This window comes from Amia ocellicauda, chromosome 2 (assembly GCF_036373705.1).
Source record: "Amia ocellicauda isolate fAmiCal2 chromosome 2, fAmiCal2.hap1, whole genome shotgun sequence".
NCBI lineage: Eukaryota > Metazoa > Chordata > Actinopteri > Amiiformes > Amiidae > Amia > Amia ocellicauda.
Genome location: NC_089851.1, coordinates 3,765,709 through 3,790,879, shown reverse-complemented (window position 1 = coordinate 3,790,879; position 25,171 = coordinate 3,765,709). Strand labels below are relative to the sequence as shown.

The window sequence follows — 25,171 nt, the reverse complement described above, 5'->3', positions numbered from 1 at the left end:
TGCACTTATACAGTATTAAAAATAAACCTCAAATATAATAAATTTAAATCAACATTTTTATAGATAATCACAAAATCACAATTTTAAAAAGGACATTTAATGCAAAATGTTTTTAGATTCAGAAATGACTAAGATATGAAACACAAATGAGAATGTGATCCCTGTTGCAGTGATGTCAGTGATGTCCCTGTATCTCAAACAGCCTCTGCGGCCATAAGCCATAAGCGGCCGCTTATGTCACTTATGCAGCTCATGCCTAGAAACAGCTCTGTGTGAGAGTGTGCGTGTCAGTGTGGATGACTGGGAGTGCGTATGTGTGTGTCAGAGTGTGTCAATGTTGGTGTGTGTGCAGAGGTGATGCTAGGGTATGTAGGGGCCCCAGGCAAGATAAATCCTGATGGTGAAGCCGCGGGGGGGGGTGGGGTGCTGTGGAGTTTTCTCCTGTGAGAGCGGGTGGGGGGGGTGCGGCGGAGATTTTTTCCGTGAGAGCGCGGGGGGGGGGGGGGTTTCCCATTTGGGGGCCCCCCGTCAATTGCCTGGGATGCCTACCCCTTTGCGACGCCCCTGTGTGTGTGTGTGAGACCACTCCTCCACTCCTGTTCACCTCTCAGACACAGTGTACTAGTTTGAAAACTGTCATGTAATATCATTTATTAGCAGTAAGATGATATACAGTACAGATAGATATATAGATGATAGACAGATAGATAATAAAAAGGCCGAGCAGACCCTATTGAGCAGAGTTATAGAATTGTTTCCATTATAATGTGACGCTCGATGTCCCGATGTCTTCATCCACGGTTCGGTGATGAACTCTTGCAGACGGAGCTCCAGAGACCGTGGGTTTGTGCTGCCAGGTCAAAAGACCAGACAATAGGCTTGTTCTTCTGTTCTTTCAGGCATGGTAGGTCGACATCAAAGGGCATCTTGAATGGCAGCTGTGGGAAACAGGAGAGATTAGCGATTCCTGTGATGAAGACCAAAGGCAACACTGTGTGGAATATCGATGATTAAGAGCACAGGCAACCAGAAGCCAAAGCACATGCATCTCTCTGATACTCAGGTGTGTTTGCTTGAATATCAAGGTGTGTGCGTACCTACATATCAGACTTGTAGTACTAGAGTCCGGGTCTTAAGTTACAAATCGGACGAGAACTCGAGCCACAAGGTCAAAGACTCGGACTTGGACTCGACCTTCTGCACTACACTGATCCCATTGGTTGAGAACTCCGGAAATCTACACAGCAGAAACACAACCTTAGTGTTGTGAAGTCTGATTTATGCTGCTGTGCTGCACTCTGGGACCAGGAGGAAGTAGACAAAACTGTAAGTCTGTCCTGTTGTGATTAATAGTGGTCAGCAATGGACGTGTCTGTTGGACACCTGTATCAAATGGCCACAATCATTCATATTTAACACCCCGACTTAATAAAGTGGGCAAAAAAAACCTCTAAATTATCAATAAATAAATAAATTATGCATCTGATTTGTAGTTTGATACCATAACATGTTTTTTCTTCTTTAAAAAAATCAATGCCTATCTACTACCAGTATTTGGGACTTTGTGTTGGACTTACAGGGGGTGTGTGCTGTGTGATAGAAAGTCAGCGAGGAGTGTACATGTGAGACATCACCAACCATGAGTACCTCTGCTGTAGAGTAATGCTTTGTGATTGTTTATTAATGTAGCCTACTTTAGCACTATAATACTAAAATTTAATGTGTGATGAAATGTAATCCATGCATTTTACTGCACTGCAGCAATACTGCAACATTCAAATGATGTATTCATTGTATGATGCACTTCACTGATTCTTGAGATAAGGGACAAGATCTTATTTTATATTTTTTAATACTACATTAAATGGATATATTTGTAGACAAAGGTCTAAGCTAACAAACGTTGTAAGGGAACAGGTTTTTTATTTTAAAAAAAAATTCAGAAAATTGACATTTATTCACTTCATAACTTGATTTGTGTCAACTCCGTCAGACACAATAAAAAGCATGCTATTTTAATTTGATCAATCCAACAAGAGTGTAAAGTCCTCAAGTATCTAATAATGGTGTTCAGTAATGGAGTTAAGTATTGTAACAGAGATGGAAAGGCAGCGTTGCCCCTCTTGATTAATATGCGGCCATCTCTTCTAGGGCAGCTGGGAGGCAATCCTAAAGACTGTACAAGTTAAATTAATGTTGAGTAATTATTCACCCCGTTCTGTATGGTTGTGTGTTGGTGCTGTTTATTTCCCTTTTCTGTATGCCTGTTTTGCCTTTGGTTCCCCCCCAAGTTCAAATAATCCGGTTGGCACGTTACGACGGGGGGAGACTTACCAGGCCCAGTCCCAGCTGGCAGCATGGGCTGGACAATGGACCCCAGAAGAGGGGGCTGGACAGCTAGCCATGGCCTTGGATGGCAGAGCTCGACAGGCCCCCTGGACGTGCCAGAAGAGTGACGACAAGAATTTGGGGCCCTCATCACAGCTCTACAACAGCGATTCGGAGCTGGGGAACAACTAACACCTGGATCGAGAAGCTGACCGCATTGAAGAGGAAGCCAGGAGAGAAGCTGGGTCCTTTAGCCGCGGACGCACGATACATGGTCTGGCGGAGCTATCCAGGGTTCCCACCTTCATTCAAGCAGAACTCGCTCTCCAGGCCTTCCTCCAAGCACTATTTACAGAAGAGCTCTGCCGCTACATGGGACTGGCAGCACATACCACACTCAAGCAAGTCTTGCAGCTGGCGACCCATGCAGGAGGAGTGTTTGACTTCCGTGTCGCCAAACCGAGGTGACAGACAAGTCTGGGGATGATGAGGAGATGGCTTGCGCTGCAGAGTCAGCCGACAAGTCACAGGACATTATCTGCCAAAGGTGCGGCAAAAGAGGACACATAGCCCGGGTCTGCCGGGTGTGGCAACCACGACCTCAAGGCAAGCCGTCGGTAAACTCTGGCGGGAGGGCCTAGAAGAGTGACAGCCTTCCCGTTACAACACTCCCTCTGACTCAACCGTTGCACCTGATGACAAATAAGGACAAATATGTCGGGGCCTCGTTGACTCCGGCTCCACCATTTCTCTGCTACACCCCGGGGCCATCGGTGGAAGTCAGTGGCTGGCTGTTCCAACACAAGCTCTGGCTGGCCCCGATCTATGAGGTCTGCATCCTCGTGCTGGATTTCTTCACAGACCAGGAGGCGAAGCTGGACTTCCAAGCACTGCGACTCACATTCCCTGGTGGTAGCGTTACCCTGCTTCCAAGTGCCGGCAACTAAGGAACCTCTCGGCAGGCCACTACCTCTACGGCTGCGAGAGTTCGGCACCGGAGGAGACAAGGAAAAGGGTCCCCCGCCTCTCCAGAAGCAGATGACTGTAAGCGGCAGACCGCTCGTCCAATCCAGCAGACCGCTAGGGCGATCCCGGGGTGGTAAGCCAAGGACCAACCCTCCTGAAACAGATGACTGCAAGCAGCAGCCCGCCAGGACACCAGCGATGGACAACGAAAGCAGCCTCGGGGGAATCAGCCAATTGCCCCTGATACAGATCATGGCACGTCCAAGGGAGGCCTGTCCGGAGTGTCAGCAGAGACTGAGCAGGCAGTCTGAGATCTGCTCCAGCGCATCGGTGAAGGCTTGAGTTGGGGGCAGAGGTGGCAGTTAGAGAAACTCCTGGGGGAGTTTGGAGACATATTTGCGGCGCGTGATGAGGACTGTACATGAACCAGCCTAGTCCAGCACGATATCGACACCAGGACTGTACCGCCTATCTGTATTCCCCTCGATGCATGGCCTGGGCGAAGAGAGTGGTCACGAAAGCAAAGATCAAGGAGATGACTGCTGTGGGGTGAACGAGCCATTTGACAGCCCGTGGTCAGCCCCAGCGGTGCTGGTCAAGAAAAAAGAGGGCACCTGACGATTCTGCGTTGACTACAAGAAATTGAACCAGGTCACCAGGAAGGATTCATACCCGCTGCCTGGCTGCCACCGATCAATGACGCACTGGACTATATCGGGGGCTCTGCCTGGTTCAGCTCCCTTGATGTCCGCAGCGGCTATTGGCAGGTGGAAGTGGTGCTGGAAGCTCAGCCTATGACAGCTTTCTCCATAGGCCAGGAAGTGTGTAATGCGCCCGCAACGTTCGAACGCCTCATGGATCCGTCTCCAATTCCCCAGTCGCAGTGTGTCCTGTACCTAGATGACTTCCTGGTAAACTCCCTTAATTTCACCAGAGCTCTGGCTAATCTTTGCTGTGTTTGGAAGAGCATCTGCCGGGCGGGCCTCCGTCGCCAACCCCCGGAAGTGCGAGTTATTGAAGAGGCAGGCCACCTTCCTGGGACATGTCGTCGGACCAGAAGGGGTGTCCACCGGCCCAAACAAAGTGGCCTCCATCCGGGAGTGGCCCACCCCCACCTCCGTCACTGAACTCTGGAGCTTCATGGGGCTGGCCTCCTACTATCGCCGCTTTGTCCGGGACTTTGCTCACATCGCCAGCCACCTCCATCGCCTCACCGAAAAGGGACGGCGATTTCAGTGGGATGACACCTGCACCTCTGCTTTCGCCCAGCTCTTCGAGGCTCTGTCCCAGGCTCCTGTACTAGCCTATCCCAACCCTGGGTCACCCTTCATCCTGGACACCGATGCCAGCATCACCGGGGTGGGGGCAGTACTGTCCCAATACAATAAGCACAAGTGTCCCAACACTGCAGGTGGATTGCAGTCTTGAAAATGGAAAGCATGGCAGGTGCGATCAGGGTAAGCACACTCCTGGATGAACTCGTACAGTAATACTGCCAGAAAAGCAAGAAAGTCTCGATCATATTATACAAACAGCAGTACAGTTCAGTCTGTTACAGCTTAATGTCTTTGCAGAGGAGCAATGCCACACTCTTCTGGGGAAGCCAAGGCAAGAAATAGTGAAGCACGTTATAATAAAGTTCTCTTCACAAAAATAGTACTACTTGTTTGTGTCCTTCTTTCACAATGTACAAAACAAGACAAAAGGGTAATACTCAGCCGAGTCTTGCTGTGCTGGTGCCGGGAACGATTGCTATAGGGAACTATACTGAAGGGAAATCTGTCCTATACGCCACTCACATCTACCTGCTCTGGAGCCACGTTGCTCTCTCGATTACCACACTACTGCAGCTTAGACAGCTCTGTGCTGCGCCACAGTAAAGCAATAATGCCAAGCTCTGCTTCCCCGGGTAGACTTTACTGCCCTGCGCTCCGCTCCCCCTGCTCTGGCCATGCTGTTTCAATGACCTTGAACAAATGTCTGTAGATCTGCTGCTATCTGTTTATAAAGCCCATCAAAGAGAGGCAAATCATTATACAATTTGGGCTGATAAAATGAGGCAACCACCCAGGTGGGTTTCTGTCACAGGTGGTGCTGACTTGGCAAATCACCATAAGAAATGGAAACACACAATGTATTAAGAAGTTTTAAAACCCTGAGTTGTACTGTCTGTGACACTCACTCCATAACTCCATGAAAACTGTCATTTAACTGTATTGTGTTTTCTCGCAGTGTTGTTCTTTGTCTGGAGTCGACACACACCTACACATTGCAGAGACATTAAATCATACTGAGCAGGAGCTCCTCTATCTCGGCCTGTGAGCCACAGCTGAGTACACAGCAGTGTCTGAGAGCTTGGCTCGGCCCACTCCCCCAGGGCGGCTCGGCGCTGCGGTGTTGTCCAGGAAGCACAGGGAGCTGTAGGTCACACCGGAGTCGGGGTCGGGGGCCGCCTGCAATAGAGCACACAGTGTCACAGGCACCCTGATGCACAACGTCTGCTTCCACAGCACGGCGTTTCACACTGTGCTGATCTGCAGCTTCTCCTCTCAGTTTCCTGCATGGGGGTGTGCTGTAGCAGAATAGTTATAGTGTCTAACATCTCACTGTCTTGTCCGTGGTGCCTGTGTTGTGTTTTTCCCCTCTATATATGGAATGTAGTTGTACAAGAGTGATTCTGTTACAATATTTTGGAGTATTGTAACATCCTCAGGAATCTACAGAGTGTTAATTTGCTGTGTTTTATGGTAATTGACCCCATCTTATTATTGTCTAATTTTGGCACATTTATATTATTAATTTCATTTTAATTTCACATAAGTGCTTTTCAGTGGAAAATAAAATCAAAAGTACTTCTTCCTGCTGCAAGGCTTTCTTCTGGAAGGAAACTGCAGCATACAGTACATCACTCACAGGGAGAGTGGAATCCTGGGAGTGGGGAAAAAAGTTTAATGTGTGTTGAGCTCAATGTTTATTAGCATGTTTACACTATATGTACACATTTCTTGTTAATTTAACATGCAGTTCTGTATAGAGACTCACTACAGAGGAAGAAAACAACATTTCTTACCATGGAGTTAATCTGACCCTGCTCTGCGTCCTCCTCGTTTCTCCTCCTTTCCTCTAAAATACAGACACGAGGGTCATTTGTCACATTTGCCAGATACTGCAGTCTGTTCTTATTCTTGCACTTTGTATTGTGCTTATATTTTGTAAGTCACCCTGGATAAGGGCATCTGCCAATAAATAAATAATAATAATAATTATGGAAAGGAACCTACTCTTTCTTCTCCACATCTTCCAGGCGACTATGACCGCAGCCCCCAGCAGGAGCACAAGTCCACATGCTATTAGGAGTCTGAGCAAGATTTGTCCGCTACAATGGCAGGAGAAATAGCGATCAGTGACCTTCTGGATGGGTCTCTATGGGTCATTACTGGGTCTTTGTCACATTTGCTGCAGAAGAAGCTTTCCACATTGCAATTGCCCCCCATGACATATTGTCCCTTTGACAGTTGGTAACTATAACAAAGTGTCGCCCCCATCACAGACTGTCCGCATTATTCCCCCCACCCCATCTCCCTCCTGTGACATTTTGGAACCATACATATATTTTCCACTGGCTTTGTTATATTCATTTATTTTTCTATCCCGTTATTCCAAGCATACAGCTTTCCATGCTTCTCTGCATCTTCCACAGTTATATATATATTTTGTTCTGACAGATAGGTGTGCAATAGCCCTGCCCCTGAACAGTGAAGACGATTTCACATACCATGAATGAGAACAAACAGAAATATTTGTACCTGTTGGCGTTGTGCTTCTCACCTCCTTCATCTCCGTTGTCTTTATCTTCAGGAGGCAGGCTGGAGGACTGGCCTGTAGGTGGAGCTGTGTGAACAGCTGAAGAGGTTTGCTGTGATGTAGTTGCTGGCGTTGCTGTTGTTTTTGCTGTAATAGAGCGGTTCACAATCTATGCGCAATGTTTTACCATGCCTTTAAAAAAAAAAAGACACCACCACAACGTATACAACCTGAACTTACAAAAATGTGTACTTAAAACGTGTAATTGTATGTATAATGGCATTTTACTAAATACATATGTTACAGAGGAAGAGACCTGACAAATATTTGGAAGTCAAGGTCATTATATCCCCCCCTATGTGCTTTTTTTACAGACCTGCCTGCTGTCTGTGTCCCCTATACTTTGTCCTTGGATCTGCCTCCTTATTATTTGCCCTCTCTCACCTGCCAAGCATCGTGGCTCTTAGGCGATCATAGAGGCCCCTCCTCATCACTGGGAATTGAGCAGGAGAAAGTACACAAGAGTCACAGGACATGGAAACACACAAGGAAGACTGAAGCTTGTTGTGTGTTTGCTGTGTTTGTGTTTGGCCATGAGACCTTTACATGTATACTAGGGCTAGCATCAAATAGTTGAATAGTTGACTAATTTCTGTAACCAGAAACCACTGCATTGCATATACTATTGTAGAGAGATTATACAGTGTTGTTGTGCACTTAGCTCAGCCTTTTCTGCAATCAGAACAGGCAGTTACGTAGAGTTTAGCATTCCAGACATTCCAAGCACTTAATTTGTCCGACGCTGTACTAGGGCGTGACTTGCAGGATCTGGACAGAGCAGTGTCATCCAGCGCAATTCAGGTGTGCTCTCTGCTAATTACTTGTAGGTCGGCTATTTATCAGCCCCCTCCCCGGTCCTCCGCGCCAGCAGTCAGCGCCAGCAGCCTCAGTGCCCCCCTTCTGAAGGGCCACGCTTACAAACGGGAAGGGACTCTAGCTGTGGGACTCCAGTGAGGAGAAGACTGTGAGGAGACACCGCACAGCAACAGCAGGCAGCCATGACAATCTCTCTGATTTCAGTCCTTCCTCTCGTCGTGCCCTCCATTTCTCCATCCACCATTGTTTCCCTAATCCCTCTAACCTCTCCCCTCCTCCTCCCTCCCCTGTATTCCCCTCTCTGGATGCCTGTGGAACTGCCACTCAGCTTCCAACAAGGCCGACTTCATCTCCACTTTTGCCTCCCACCACTCTCTGGATTTCCTTGCTCTCACTCCTGCCGCCCTATCCTCTCTGTTTGTCCTTCTGCTCTTCCCTTCTCTCCTCTTCTCTGTCTCACCCTTTCTTTCCTCTCTCACGACTAACAGCTTTGAATTTCACGCAGTGGATATCACCTCTCCCTCTCACCTCTTCCTTCTAGTTCTCTACCATCTTCCCGGTCACCTCCTTCCTGGATGAACTTGATTTTCTTCTCTCCTCCCTCCCCTCGCTGTCCTCACCTACCGTTCTCCTGGGAGACTTCAACATCCACCTCTCCAACCCCTCCCACTCTGGATGATTTCTTCCTCACCTCATTCCTTTAACTTCACTCTCTCCCCGTCTCCCCCAACTCACAGGGCAGGCTGCCAGCTAGACTTCATCTTCTCTAGAGGCTGTTCCACTTTAACACTCTCCGTGACACCCATGGACATCTCAGACCACCAATTAATCTGCTTCTCCCTCTCTCTCTCCCCTCTCTCCCCACCCACGTCTGCATAACTGAATGTCAGTAAACCACATAGGTAGTATATTTCGTGTACTAGTTAGAATTTGCTAAATTGCAATTACATAAAACCTAGTTGTGTATGGGATCTAAATTGTAGGAACGTCTAGTGTTATCATAATACTTGTTTGTTATTTTACATGTATTCGAGTATTGGATAGATCTCCTCTCACTCTCACTTTTAATATTATCCACTCTGCTTGTCTCTATCCTATCTTTGCAAATACATGTTGTCTATATAAGTTTTTAATAAACTTATATCTTGCATAAAATGAAACAGCCTCAAGGTTAATTCATGCAGATCAACCTCACGCTTCATATTAGTATAGTGGTAAATTGAGTATCAACCCAGTCTCGTTTTCAGAGGACTTGACCGCTGTGGGTTATATGTGTGCGGGTCACTAGATAACAGGACTTTATTCAGCAACTATTATTTCTTCTGATATCTGATACCAGATAAAAAGAAAAAATCAGTTTATAGACCTAGGCCAATCAAAAGTACTTACTAATAAAACAATTACTTCAATGATAAGTTAAAATTATTTGTCCATTGCAACATTTTGGCTGTATCTTATCAGATCAGCATCCTTTCATTTAATTAAACTATTACAAGCTCAACCTCTCCAAATCGGATCTCCTCTTTTCCCCCACTCTTCCTCACATTCTGCTGATCTCTCCATCTCAATCCCCTTGGAATCCACCACACTCTCTCCTTCTTCTTCTGCTAAAAATCTATTAGTCGCCCTCGATCCTGCGCTCTCCTACACCCAGCACATCACCACGCTGACACGCACCTGCAAATTCTTCCTGAGCAACATACGCCGAATCTGTCCCTTCCTCACCAACTACTCGACTCGTCCAGTCACTGGTCCTCTCCCGCCTGGACTACTGCAACTCCCTCCTGGCCGGCCTGTACCATTTTTATTTACAGATTGCGACCGCCCGCTCTATTCCTTTAGAATTCTCGACCTCTGTTGGTGGACTTTAAACCGCTCGACACGCCGAGAACAGCGCTTGACAAACATCAACGATCAACCTTGTCGATCCCTCGACCCTTCTGTCGACATCGACCAACTCCATCGATCCCTTGACCTTTCTGTCAATATCGATTAACCTCGTCGATCCCTCGACCTTTCTGTCGATATCGATCGTGGAATTTCTCCTCGTGTCATCCCGTGTTGACCTCGACCGATCCTGTCGACTTCTCGACCACATCCGTCGACCTCCGCGCTCCATCGACCTTTCGACGAAATCACATCGACCTGCTCTTGACCTCTGGATGTCCGTGTCAACCTCTCAGACCTCAACGTCGACAACCTCGACTTAAACATCGAGGGAGACAGTATCAGAACTGAGGAGTTTGGTGAAATCCATCTGCCACAAGAGCTGTCGATATACTTGGAGGGTCTGGACGCAGACGATCTGGAAACAGACCTTCTCACAGGGATGAAGCCAAAGGGGATTTCCACTGCTGTTCCGGGTGCCAAGCTGTCCTCGGACGATGGACATGACTTGTGCGTGTGTTGTCTGGGCGAGGAGCATGCTTGGAACACACTGACGGGAGAAGCAACACACCGTGAAAGGAACATCCCTCGGTCAGCCGTCGCAGTGGAAGCTCCGCCCACCGCTCCTCCATGGGCTCCGCTCCATGCGAACCCCCAGTGAGTGTCTCTCCACGTGTCTCACCAGCAAGTGTGTGGTCTGTCTCCCCCTCTCCACCTCCTCACAGACGCTCCCCCGAGAGGAGAGCACACTCCCCTAGATTCAGGTCCCTGAGAGCGAGACGCTCCCGCACCAAATCTGCGAGGTGCTCTGCTCTGCGAACTCCATGTCACAGGAGACAGGAAGCGGAAGGGATTGCGATGCTCATTAAAACAATCAGGGAGTTGACGCACAGGCTGGACTCTCAGCAGCAGATGCTGAACTCGGTGGTGGCCTGACTTCCGGCGGAAGAGGAAGTTCACCACCTCTCCCAGTTACCACCCCCACTACCACCGCCACCAGAAAAGGCACTGTCCCATGTGGCTTCGCACTCAGATATCTCGGATGTTCTATCATTTACAGAGGAGACCGAGAGAGCAAGCACAGTGTCGGAAACGTTTCAGGGACCAATTGTGGAATTCAAGGCCCTGATGAGACAGGCAGCTATGGCGGTGGACATCCCCTGGTGTGCCCAGGAAGAGGGTTCCAAGAATCTGTTTGTCAGGGAGAAGACCGCAAAGCCTGCGGAGACCCTCCCCTTGCTTGACGACTATGTGGACATCGTACAGTCCACATGGAACAAGCCGGCGTCAGCTCCTGCGACTTCTAGGCAGGAGGATGCCATGTACGCAACGGCGGGGGCGGAACAAAAGGGGCTTGGATCCTTCCCACCGATCAGAGACTCTAGGCTGTCTAGGCTGGTTCAGGCGGGTGCTGTATTAGGCAAGGAGCCACTTTGCCCTAATAAACAGTGCAGGACGACGGACGCTATGCTGAAGAAGGCATATGCTGTAGGGTTGGCAGTGCTCCGGGTTTGCTGGATCCGGCTCCGGAGTGGCTCCAGAGGTTCAGCTCCAGCTCCAGGCCGGCTCCAGAGCTGATGGAGACCCCCTGCTCCAGCTCCAGGCCGGCTCCAGCAGCCCCAGCTCCAGCTCTGGAGCAGCTCCGGTGCAGCTCCACACTGCGGCTCCAGCAAAGGAAGCTTTTAACCAGCTCCAGCTTGCTATGACACTCCTGATTGAGCTGTGGTGAAACCAATTGTCTCCACAGTCACATAATCCACCAATTAAGGTGTGTCACATGATTTAAGGTTAAATACACCTGTCTCTGGGAGGTCCCACAGTTGGTTAGTTACAATTCCTAACAAAAACTACATAATGAAAATGAAGGAAAATGTAAATCAAATCTGGAATAAGGTGGGCCGACACCTGGCAAATGAAATTCAATGTGGACAAGTGCAAGGTAATACATGCAGGTAAAAAAAATGTCCACTATAATTACACTATGGGAGGAATAGAACTAGATGAAGTAATGCATGAGAAAGACCTAGGTGTCTACATGGACTCCTCACTTTCTCCATCCAAGCAATGTGGAGAAGCAATAAAAAAGGCAAACAGAATGCTAGGGTATATTGTCAAAAGTGTAGAATGATGTTCAGACTGTACAATGCACTAGTTAGAGCTCATCTGGATACTGTGTGCAGTTCTGGGCACCACACTATATTAGAAGGATATTGCTGCTCTAGAGGCAGTTCAGAGGAGAGCAACCAGATGTATTCCAGGTCTGAAGGGAAAGTCCTACTCGGAGAGACTGAGGAACTGAACCTTTTCACCCTGGAACAGAGGAGACTACGTGGGGACTTGATCCAAGTCTTCAAAATCATGAAAGGCATCGACCACATCAAACCAGAGGAGCTTTTCCAGATCAGCAGAGGGACACGCACCCAGGGACACAAATGGAAATTGGGCTTCAAGGCATTAAAAACAGAAAACAGGAGACACTTCTTTACACAGAGAGAAGTCACAATCTGGAACAAACTCCCCAGCGATGTGGTAGAAGCTGAAAGTTTGGGAACATTTAAAAATAGACTGGATAGGATCCTTGGATCACTCAGTTATTAATGGACACCAAACAAGCACGATGGGTCAAATGGCCTTCTCTCATTTGTAAACTTTCTTTCTTTCTTTCTTAAGAAACATGGTGGTGGCAGCATCACGCAAAATGGATGCAGCAAAGTACAGAGAAATCCTGGAAGAAAACCTGCTGAAGTCTGCAAGAGACCTGGGACTTGGGAGAAGATTAATCTTCCAGCAGGGCAATAACCCTAAACATTCAGCCACAGCCACACTGGAGTGGCTTTAAAACAAAAAGGTCAATGTCCTGGAGTGACCCAGTCAAAGCCCGGACCAATTGAGAATATGTGGAGAGAGTTGAAAATTTCTGTTCACCAAAGGTCCCCATTCAACTTGATGGAGCTTGAGCAATTGTGCAAAGAAGAATTTGCAAAAAATTCTGTGTCCAGATGTGCATAGCTGGTAGAGACTTATCCACATAGACTCATGGCTGTAATTGCTGCCAAAGGTGCCTCTACCAAATATTGACTGAAGGGGGTGATTACTTATGCATTCAATTATTTTCTGTTTTTTGCCTGTAATTAATTTAGACAATTTGCAGATTATAGTTTTCACTTTGACATTATAGACATTTTTTGTGTTGATCCATTCTGATTTCATGTTGTACACAGACGTGGACGGTCACTACTACTGAGTTTAGGCAATAGTATTCATTCTATTTCAACTCGTTCACATTGTCTGGCAAACCTGTCTGCTACAAACCCAATGCATTGTACATTACGCGTCACACTCCTTACACACAGAGAGAAAGTAAGAGACAGAGAGACAAAGAGACAGATACAGAGAGATACAACAGTTAACGGAGCACAACAGGTGGCCGAGGCCACACAAAACGCGACAAAGTCAGCAGTTTCCAAATCAACCCTATTATTTAAAATATATTCAAACTCACCATTTAGATTTTCAAAGGAGCACAATCCACCAGTTGTTGTGGTTGGATCAATCCATAATAATGTTAGCAATGTTACAATTTCCCAAATTACTTAGCTAGCTAGCGTTAGCTAATGTTAGCTAATTTGGCTCAGACTACACTGCACGCTAACGCCCGCCAATTTCACGCAGCAGTGATGCAGTGACGTAAACGGAACTGGCTGGCACTTATTCTGCTCAGTGATATTCCTGTTTGTTCCATGGTGGGGCTAACACCATTCTTGGTGGGGCTGTAGCCTAACCAAGTCATACCCTGCCGCTGCCCCTGGCTGTAAGTGCTGTTATTGTTAAGAGGAAACATCTAGGAGTAATAACAGCTCAGCCGCGAAGTGGTCGGCCACACAAGCTCACAGAATGGGACTGTTGAGTGCTGAAGTATGTAACACATAAAAATAGTCTATTGTTGGTTGCAACAATCACTTCTGAGTGCCAAACTGCCTCTGGAAGCAACATCAGCAGTATAACTGTTCTTTGTGAGCTTCATGAAATGGGTTTCCATGGCCGAGCAGCCGCACAAGCCTAAGATCTCCATGTGCAATGCCATATTCCCTCCTGGCCGGCCTGCCTGCATCTACTACCCGCCCACTCCAGCTCATCCAGAACTCTGCGGCTCATCTGATATTCTCTCTGCCCCGATTCACACACGCTACTCCACTGCTCCGCTCCCTCCACTGGCTCCCGATACCTCAGGTCAAGACACTGACCTTCACCTACCGCTGTCTCGACCACACTGCACCAAGCTACCTTCAGACACTCATCTCCTCATACATCCCCTCCAGACCACTGCGGTCTTCCAGTGCTAGAAGACTAACTCAGCCTCCTCTCCACTTCTCTTCCTCCAGAGCCGCTCCTTCTCATCCCTGGCCCCATAGTGGAGGAATGACCTTCCCACTTCCCAAGTCAAAACAGCAGAGTCCTTGAACTCCTTCTGGCACTTACTCAAAATACATCTTTTCAGACAGTACTTGTAATATTATTCCTTTTCATACCCGTTAGATAGCACTTCACAGCATATTATCATGCTTCTTGCATTACTAATACTCATATTATTGATAGATTTTTCCCCCTTGCTCCCTTTCCCGTAGCCTTTGATTGTGACCTTACATCTTGACAGCACTTAGCTTTTACTTTCCAGGATGTATGACCTCACTTACTGTACGTGCCTGTGTAAATTGGAAGTTGTAAAATATATTATATTTAGAATTGCTCTGTTTAATGTAAATTTGAATTTGTAATGTTTGATGCCTTGTACTTAAACTGAATTCTTGCACTTTGTATTGCATTTACGTTGTTAGTCGCCCTGGATAAGGCTGTCTGCCTGACGCAGGTGAAGCTCCAGTACAAGGATAAGTCCGTCCTCCTTGAGGCTCCCATCACCCCGGGTTAGACGTTCGGAGAGACGGTGGACCTTTCTATTGAATGGTCGGCGAAGGCAAAGGAGACAGCATCCAAATTGCTGACCTCCAACATCTAGACGGCTGCCATAACAGTGCCTATGTATACACCAGCAACCCAACAGGCCATGGCCGAGGCAGGGGAGGCCTCAAACCAGGCCACTGTAGTCCAGTGGCTCGCAGCCTGAGCAGTGCCGCAGAAGCCAGCTGCAGGCGAGGGGGAAAACAGGCTCTCCGGCTGGAAGCCTAAGAGCAAAACAGGTGCCCAGCAGCTCCCTGTGAAGCTGCAGGAGCGTCCCTGAAGGGACGCAGCCGCCATTGCCAACCCCTCCCCCCCAACAGACTGACTGGACTTGACCAATGGCAAGCCTGCACCCAGGATTCCTGGGTGCGAACGACGATGACCCACGGATACACCCTCCAATTCCACTCTGGCACCCCACCCTTCAGGGGGTGCTGACCACTACTGTTGGATGTCCCAAAAGGGCTCAAGCTCTCTCTCAGGAGATCACTGTGATGCGGGAGAAACAAGTGATACAACTAGTGGCCGACGAAGACTCTCGAGCAGGTTTCTACTCGGGGGACTTCCTGGTGCCAAAGAAGGATGGAGACCTCAGGCCCATTCTCGATCTGAGGGCCCTCAACATGTTTCTAAAGAAAAGACCCTTCTGCATGTTGACTGTGCAGTGTATCCTCCAGTCTGTCCGGCCGGGCGACTGGTTCATGTCAATAGACCTCAGGGACACCTACTTCCACGTCCCCATCCTCCCGGAGCACAGGAAATAACTGCGCTTCACCTTCCAGGGCCAGGCTTACGAGTTCAATGTGCTGTCGTTCGGCCTCTCACTGGCCCCCCGCACATTCTCGAAGTACATGGACGCAGACTTGGCCCCCCTCAGGACAAAGGGGATAAGGATCCTGAATTACCTGGACAACTGGCTGATGTGAGCAGACTCCAGGCTTCAAGCGGAGGAACATACAGCGGAGGTCATACGTCACATGACTGCACTGGGTCTCGCAGTTCACATAGAGAAAAGTTCCCTCGAACCCGCACAGACGGTGGGCTTCTTAGGAATTAAGCTGGATTCTCAAACAATACTTGCCTACCTGTCCAGAGACAGAATCGAGTCATTGGAGAAGTCCCTGGCTTCATTCAGAAGGGCATCAACTCTCCAGCTGGTCAAATTTCAAAAACTGTCCCTTGGGCCTGCTGCATATGCACCCATTGCAATGCTGGGTAAATGCCCACAAGCTGCACCCAGCGAGACACAAACACTACCCACTGACGGTGACCTCAGCATGCTGGCAGGCACTATTCTGGTGGAGAAATCGGAACAATCTGTGCCTTGGCTCCCACCTCGGATGCCCACACAGACGGGAAGTCATCACCACAAACACCTCCGGAACAGGCTGGGGCGCTGTCTGGAATGGGACGGGAGTCCACGGAGTGTGGAGCGGCCTCTGGTCAGCTGCATACATCAACGTACAGGAGCTGCAAGCAGTGCTGCACCATTTTCGCCATGGTCTGGCAGACAAACACATCCTGACTCAGATGGACAACACGTTGGTGGTGGCCTACATCAACCACCAGAGGAGCCTATGCTCTCCCAGACTACATCGTGTGGCGTGCAGACGTCTCCTGTGGGTGCAAGACAATCTCCACTCCATACGGGCGATATACCTGCCGGGCATGTCCAATACAGCGGCGGACATTCTCTCCAAGGGAGGTCTGGACAGGCAATGACCCACTGTCCTCTGTGGTTCTCCCTGGAGATGGGAGGCGGCCCGCTGGGCGTGGACGCCTTTGCTCACCTATGGCCGCAGGAACTGCTGTATGCCTTCCCCCCACTGCCACTTCTTCCACTGACACTGGAGAGGATTCACCAGGAAGGAGCTTGAGTTCTCCTGATCGCCCCCCGGTGGCCGAGACAATTGTGGTTTGCAACGCTGGCACAGATGATCAGCGCGGAACCATGGCAGCTTCCGCTTTGATGGGACTTACTGAGTCAAACAGAGGGATTGCTGTGGCACCCCAACCCAGCACAGCTGCAGTTGTGGGTTTGGCCCCTGAAAGGCACTGCCTGATGTCTCTGAGGCTGCCTGTGAATGTCATGGAAATGCTGCAATTGGCCAGGGCCCACTCCACCAGGGCCCAGTATACTTACAAGTGGTCAGTTTTACAGAACTGCTGTTATGAGAGGCATGTGGATCCCGTGTCGTGCCACATATCGACAATCCTGTGCTTCCTGCAACAGCTGTTTGAAGACGGGAAATCTGCATCCATGCTAAAAGAATTAGTGCTGAATAGACTGAACGGTGCTCCCTTTGAGCCCATTTCCACAACGGAGCTCTGCTTCCTCTCTCTCAAGGTAGCTTTTCTTGTAGCGATAACGTCGGCAAGGAGAATTAGTGAAATTCACGCCTTGTCTGTGGATAAAGAGTCACTTAGAGTCACTCTCAGGATGAACCCGGCCTTCCCCAATGCTGTTGGCGTTCCACATAAACCAGCCTGTTGTCCTGGAGTCTTTCCATCCCCCTCCACATGGATCGGATGAGGACTGCAGACTACACACACTCTGCCCTGTCCGGGCTTTGAGGTTCTATACGCAGAGGACTGCGCAGAGCCACAAATCCGACCAGCTGTTTGCTATGGTTCCACCACCAGAGGGCGGACGGTTTCAAAACAGCGACTGGTGCACTGGGTGGCGGACACGATCCGGCTCACCTATGAGACTGCTGAAGTTACCATGCCTGAACACATTTCAGCGCACTCAAAGACGGGACAAGCCACGTCATGGGCTCTTTTTCACGGTGCCACACTGCAAGAACTGTGCAATGCTGCGACCTGGTCCTATCAACAGACCATCACAAGGTTCTACTGCCTCAACGTGGGGGATCGGCTGCGCCCAGCCTTGGGCTCCCAGGTACTTAAAACTGCTGGCCCTCAGGTGCTGTGAGGCTCTGCTATCCTTGTCATTGTGATTTTAGGCTTAGTCAGGTGTCCGGACTCATGACAGCTCTGGTATAGTTTTCCCATTCGGTAATGCTTATCTTTCGATTTGAAAGGGAACGATAGGTTATTATAATGAAAAAGAAAGACAGCCATTACCCTTCAGCGTTCTCTTGACCAGACGTCCTTCCTGATGAAGAAATGGCAGGGTGCTGCATCAGGAGGAGACTTCTCACAGACGCTGGGGACGGGTCTTCCTCCTGCCAGCAGGGCCCCTATTGGGCAGCTTTGGTACATGTTTTCACTGATTGGCAGGTCAGAAGACTCTTCCGATTCGGTAATGGCTGTCTTTCTTATTCTTATTCTTATTCTTATTCGTTTTCTGTAAGGAATGAGCGTATTGTTTCATAGGCTAAATAATTATAAAAAACACAGTTTAACAGCAATGCATTTGGTTTTCTTTTTACACATTTGGTATAGCTTTTCACTAGGTTCATGCAGTACTTCAGCATTTGTTTATACTATGAAGCAGAAATTAATGTTATAAAACTGTATGACTGCATGGTTTTCTAAACTTTAATTATCAAAATGGAAGTAATCGTTTTTGTAAAGAGATTTTATCTAACATTATTAATCTCCATGCATCAAAGAAGTACAATACTTTACCCTGCTGATCCTTACCTTCAGTAACTTTAAGGTAAACAGGAAGCTGTTGGTCAGATATATCACACCAGTACCAGCCTTGGTCCTCCGGCCGCAGTCCGCTCACAGTCACACTGAAGAGTCCCTCCGCTGTGTGGTCAGTGATCAGGACAGAGCCGTGTCCTGCAGTCCCAGGGCTTCCTGCTGTCTGACAGGAGCTCCAGTCTCCACTCCTGCACCACTGTTTCTGTCTGGACCGGTATGGGTTTCCATATCGACACTGGACACTGACCTCCCCTCCTATCTGTCCTGTTACTGTGGGATTGACCACATACGGCACCCCAGCATCTGCAGACAGAGACATTAGAGCAGCTTTACAATACAATCATGAAATCATTTTATAGGTAAACTGAAATATGTTTCTATAAACAAAATATAGGAAAAAACATTTTTAAGAAGTTCTACACTTGATTTCACAAGATAAACCTTCAGTTTACTGTTCATAGTATGGATTCTGTAAACATCTTACATGGAGACAGTAGATACATACTGTAGCTCCGTCTCCCGTCCAAGTGGCACAGGAAGCCTGCGACCGGCATTAGCATATTGGGGCTGATACATGCTGGGGGTGCCAGCCCCAGACAAAGTTGTGTACTGTGGACAATAGGGAGGGAAGTGACCCATATGGAAACAGTTGTATGTGTGAGAGAGGACCTGTTTGGACCTTGCAACCTTTGGGCAGTGCTTCCTTTCTCAGATAACCTTGGTTTGCACAGATGCGCTGTCCGTGGCCAGGAAGGAAGATCCACGGCGGGAGCACAAGGACCTTGACGATGACTGGTAAAGTGCTGGTCGTAAAGGCCATCCTCTTCCCTATCCTTCTCTATGTAGGCATGATATTTCCCCCAGACTGGGATACCGCTAAATTGATTACAAGAATTATATTTTGGTTTGTCTGGGGGAGTAAAATGGAGAGGCTGAAACGAGGGCAGATGGTGAAGGGCGCCCAGGATGAAGGTAGGGGGGTCCCGGGCATTGTGTGGCTCATTAAGACGCAGGGGATGGTGTATGTGGTTAATAACATCCAGGCTGTGTGAAAGTGAGTTTTATGAACTGCTTTTACTTTGCCAGCAGCCTGAGACCACTCGGCCTCTGCGCCATGGACAACACCAGACCGCACTGTTGGGATCCCCCACTGTTCTACAGGGCTCTCCAAGCTGTCGCACTTGAAGTAGGCCTCCACAAAGTCTGTGCTTGAGTCAGGAGGCACGCGCATGCCTTATGAAAGTTAAGTGCACTGCTGGTTATTGCCTCATAATAGTAAAGACAGACAGTGATGAAAGAGTAACCACTGCAGAAAGAAAGCATGATTGAAAGCTTTATTGTACTGAGGTCTGTTTCAACGCTCCCTGTTGCCCCGCTGCCTGAGTCTCATTCTGTTTAAATCTAAAAGAAGAGAGAAGAAATATCCAAGGTTATTAGTAGGAATTATAGCCAGCTATACTCATTATCTTTTGCCCTGTAGGGCTGCTTTCCCTGACTGGATACCGTTCTCATCTGAGCCCCGAGTGTCGCATCGCCCCTGAAGGAAAACCAGAGATGAGACAGAGCAGTGTGTGTGGCGAGAAGTGGACGGAGATCCTACAGAGGGATATAACGGGATTCACTTTTCCATTCGTGCGACACAATAGAGCAGACTGTGATGGGTTTTTCCTGAGAGATTAAATTAAGTGTCTTACTTTTCTTTCTTTTCCTTTTCACTTTTTACTGTTGTTGTTAGTCATATCTTTTAGTTAGGAGCTCTCTTTAGTATAGGCACAGACTGTTAGAGTCTTTTTATTATTCTTTTATTCTTTTAGCCCTTAAGGCATTTAAATTAGTTGTCTCAATTGTACTTTTAGCAGTTTACCTGTGCCATGCCCATTATTGGTTTTATCCCGGCTGAGTTTATACTTTTCATTTATTTATCACAGGTAAGGCAAAGAAGTGGTCATGGTCACAGGCAAGGGTCGGGCGATGAGGCAAACAGAATAACAAAGAAAGTCCAAGGTTGTGGTCGGAAGGTTAAGCAAGAGGTCGAGGATTCAAGGATATATCAAGGCACAGGGAGACTGCTTGGAATTGTAGGTGAACTTGTAACAGTCACAAACCTGTTAGCATGTTTTTTTTCAATGGTGGCTAATATGCCATTCTTCCTCCCGGCCTCTGGGGGCAGAGGAGAGTAAGTAGTCTCCTATTCATATAGTATGGTACAGAAAATGGCAAAGGAAGGAATTGTGAATGCTCTGGTTGCAATTCTGTGCCATCACAAGTCCTAAAGTTGAGAAACATCTGTTTTATGCTCAACAACAAAGGACTTAGGCTAGGCTTGGCCTGTATGTGAGCCTACAACAGGGCCGGTTTGTCCACACCAAACTGTGATCCTGTAACCTCAGCCCCTTGGCTTATCATCATCATCATCATCATCATCATCATTCCCCCACCTTGTTCCCCATTCATCTTTCCTCAGTGAGATCATGCAATTTTACATCAAATCAGAAGCTGCAGTGCACTCTCACTGGCATCCCCATTTGTGAAGGAAATGAACTCTATTGAATATGATTGACATTTTGTTATATAATGTGATAACGTGTGTATTGTGAGGTGATGTGATGTTGGGGGATGGGATGGGATTACCAAAGTAAATTATGCTCATGGTTAATGTGTTAATTTTTGCATGTTAAAATTTGATTTCTGTCTGAAGTAGTTAGTACTGTAGGACCCCCCTTTTTGTTGAATATAGCTGTTACTTTGGGAATTGCTGTGTTGACAGTTATAAACTGACAAAACTTCACCGAGACACAGTGTGAGTGAGGGGTTTATATGTGGAGCAGAAGAAAGCAAGAAACCAAGTTGGGAGGTGCAAGGCGAATGGGAGTAGAGGGTGATTGAACAAGTGCACATGTTGTTCAGAAATGTTGATTGATTGATTGAAGGGAGCTGGGAGAAGTGACTGGTAAGGAAGGGTGATGGCGACATCTAGTGAGGATATGTGGAGGTGCATTTAAACAGGGATTGTGACAGCAATCATAATCAACTATGCAGAACATTATTCTACAGTCTGTCTGCTTTCATTTGATAGTTCACACATACCTGTATTCCATATAATTTTAAGGTTATCAATCTGCAAACGGAAGCACAAAACAGAGGGAAATGGTTGTGAGAGTAAAGACCAATGAGTGTGATACAGCTTCACCCAGTGTTGTCACTCTTAAGAAAGGTGATGGAAATAGATTGAGTTGAAACTAAGTCGCTGCTGAATCAGGTCCCTGTCGTGTGTGTGTTGATGTTTGACTGGGTTGTGTTAGCTGTAAGGTGAAGCTGTGTGGATAGGTGATTACTGGCAGGGGGGTTAGACCGACATGGTAGTCATGCATAGGAGGGGATTTATAAGAGAGAGTCGGGGTGTACAAAGTGAGTGCAAGATTATTTTAAGATCTTACCTTCAGTAACTGTGAGGTACAGGTATACTCTGTCATCAGGGGTCTCGTACCCTTTTATCTCCACAGCACACCAGTACCAGCCTGAGTCCCCTGTCTCCAGTCTCCACATCGACACAGTGAAGACTCCCTGGGATGGATCATCAGAAATGGACACTTTATCACTGTCTGTGATTGGAGAGTCAGTCCTTTTTAGAAACTTGCAGTTGTCCCAGTGATATCCAGAGCACCAGTATTTCACATGTCTTTTGTATTTCTTTTCGTAGTGACAAGGGATGGTGACTGATGCTCCTCTCTGGACAATGGTCTCTCTCAGTGTTGACACGGTGTCAGCACCTGCAACAGCAGCATGAGGGAATATTATTAAAACCAGATCATGTGTTTTATATATATTTACTTATAATACATACAGATATAGGAGAACTACTATGACATCCTTTTCAGAACTTAGGGTAGAACTTCATGCTGTGGGGATGTTTTTCAGCTGCAGGAACTGGGAGACTAGTCAGGATCAAGGGAAAGATGAATGCAGCAATGTACGGAGACATCCTTGATGAAAACCTGCTTCAGAGCCCTCTGGACCTCAGACTGGGGTGAAGGTTCATCTTCCAACAGGGCAACGACCCTAAGCACACAGCCAAGATAACAAAGGAGTGGCTACAGGACAACTCTGTGAATGTCCTTGAGTGGCCCAGCCAGAGCCCAGACTTGAACCCGATTGAACATCTCTGGAGAGATCTGAAAATGGCTGTGCACCGACGCTCCCCATCCAACCTGATGGAGCTTGAGTGGTCCTGCAAAGAAGAATAAGAGAAACTGCCCAAAAATAGGTGTGCCAAGCTTGTAGCATCATACTCAAAAAGACTTGAGGCTGGAATTGGTGCCAAAGGTGCTTCAACAAAGTATTGAGCAAAGGCTGTGAATACTTATGTACATGTGCTTTTCTTTGTTTTTTAGTTTTAATAAATTTGCAAAGATTTCAAACAAACTTCTTTCACGTCATTATGGGGTTTGTTTGTAGAATTTTGAGGAAAATAATTAATTTAATCCATTTTGGAATAAGGCTGTAACATGTAACAAAATGTGGAAAAAGTGAAGCGCTGTGAATACTTTCCGGATGCACTGTATAGCTCTCTTATCTCTAAGGCTCTGCATTCTGTTGTTGCTCTGCAGCTTGTTGCTTAACAAAACATGCTGTGTTAGCATCCTTGACCAAGAGGTTATTCATTCATAAAGTCTATGTAGTAAGTCATTTAAATGTCTCTTGTTAATTAGGTATAATTTGCTTACGTTTGTTTGCACCAATCAAGCAGGACCATTCAGTTTAAGAAGTAATTTTACTTATTGCCCCTATAAAGGTGTACTGGCCTGACTTTTCAGTCCATGGGGAATCTCCTGAGGGGTTAATCATGATTGTTGGACTAAGGGAAACTTGTCAATCACTTTGTTGCATTAACTTTTAATACATTTAGGAGATAAAAAAATATTGAAGAGGCTGAAGATAGGATGTGACTGTGGGCTCAGCAGGGGGAGAAGTGTTGAATGTATTGGAACAAGTACAAACACAGCCCTGTACTTCGGATTTAGCACTGTGCACATTGTTCAGTGACCTGCAGCTCAGTTATTTCCACCTCACAAGGCATAAATAGAAATTGCGGTCACTAACTTTGGTCTCACAGTACAATTAGTGTTCTGCAATTTCCTGTTGTTCTGTAGAAGTTATTAGACATGACTAGTCTGCTGAACCCTTTAACAAAGATTGTATGGTTGAAATGTGTGCCAAAAAGTTTGTACATTTAAAATATGAGATATATTCAAACATGGTGTACTCTGTTGAAAATATATCAATCAATCAATCAATTTTTATTTGTATTGCGCCCTTCGCAGGGTAGCCACAGAGCGCTTTACAGACTGGTAAACATACAATATGTTGAAGTTATTTTCTGAAATATATTTTCAACATATAATACAAGGATTACAGACTAAACAATATTTGAAATATATTTATACCATATATTCAAATGTATATTTGTGGTGTATGGACAGGCACTCGTACTGCTTGCAAGAACAGAAACACTAGATGTGGTCTAAGAATGTGGTTTTGCAAGACATACAATACATTTTCTCAAGGAAACTTAGTTTTGCAAATGTATAAAGCATTCTCTCACGTTGACATTTGTGTTTTTATGTTATTGTTTCCATTTGAGTTTTGTAAAATTAACAAAGTTTCAGAAATTGTTTTAGAAATCATGAAAAACTAGTACATGAGTGAATTGTTATTTGTTATACATGTCATTACAGGAAAAATATGTTAGGAATGAAATATTGTAATTACATTGCAAATGGTAAAGTTTAATTTAGTCTATTTTACATGTGCAGCTAATTTGTAAATACAATATTTGACATTTATGTCTTTTGCTGTAATTGTATTATACATCACAATAGAAAAAGAACCAACAAATAAAATAAGAACACAATAGATATTGGATTTATACTCTTACATATAATGTTTGCAATGTTGAATTATATGTAACAATGTGCTGACTGCTATATTTGAACAATGTGCTGTTTCGATATTTGTGTTCACTATTGATCATTGTTTTAGGTGTGTTGGGAATTTTGCTTTATCAACCAAGAAAAAAAAAATTGCATGACCAAGCTGTGTGAGGGCTCTATCTGGAAAGAGAAAATGGCTTAAAATTACAAATCTAATTGTACTGAACACACAGAATGAGTAACAGTCAGCTCAGTTTCAACAGCACGTGTTGGGAGCTCATTACAGAGATACTCAAATTACTGCAAAAGAGACACCAATTTATACACTTATTCTTCATAGTTTAATAATGTTCTGGTTTCCACCAATCACAGTTTTCTACAAGGTTGTTTACTAGCTTTAGACCTTTTACTCTAGACCTCATTTACAGCTTAAATCCCTCAGCAGACCTCCCCGTTCTAAAGATTGTAGATAGCCACTCTTAGAAATCAGGTAATAGTACTGAAATATTTGTTTTAACAACCCTAGACTAAGACATGGGATATATCCAGCGTTAAATCTGTGCCTTTCCTTACAGTTGTTTCAATAGGAAAAAGGACACTGTCGCAAATGCCTGATGGCCAAAGAATAACTGAACAAGAGGCCGTGAAAGAAAGACTGCAGTGAACATTGTGATGTGAAGTGTAAAGTGTAAAGTGAGAAACCCCTGCAAACGGGTCTCCACACATGCAGGAGCGACTGACAGTGTTTTACCTGGGAGTGGAGAGAGGAGCGGCAGCAGCAGGAGCAGAGCAGCAGCCATTGCTGTGAG

The 25,171-nt window shown here is 46.6% G+C and overlaps 1 protein-coding gene across 1 annotated transcript; it reads right to left on the bottom strand.

Moving 5' to 3' along the window:
* Positions 1-641: 641 nt before the first annotated feature.
* On the bottom strand, positions 642-25,171 carry LOC136762805 (CMRF35-like molecule 8). The gene is made up of 9 exons (XM_066716345.1): positions 25,114-25,171; positions 21,870-22,202; positions 18,427-18,735; positions 7,101-7,245; positions 6,576-6,670; positions 6,365-6,417; positions 6,148-6,222; positions 5,557-5,747; positions 642-938 (listed from the first exon to the last, which is right to left on the bottom strand). Exons 1-8 carry the CDS (start codon positions 25,160-25,162, stop codon positions 5,601-5,603), a joined length of 1,206 nt encoding a protein of 401 aa, XP_066572442.1. The 5' UTR covers positions 25,163-25,171; the 3' UTR covers positions 642-938; positions 5,557-5,600.

Coding starts and splice junctions, on each gene's coding strand:
- LOC136762805 (XM_066716345.1), bottom strand. CDS start 25,162: ATGGCTGCTGCTCTGCTCCTGCTGCTGCCGCTCCTCTCTCCACTCCCA. Junction 6,671..7,100: donor GAGAAGCACAACGCCAACAG/GTACAAATATTT, acceptor CTGCCATTGTAG/CGGACAAATCTTGCTCAGAC. Junction 5,748..6,147: donor AAGCCTTGCAGCAGGAAGAA/GTACTTTTGATT, acceptor GCTCTATTGCAG/GCGGCCCCCGACCCCGACTC.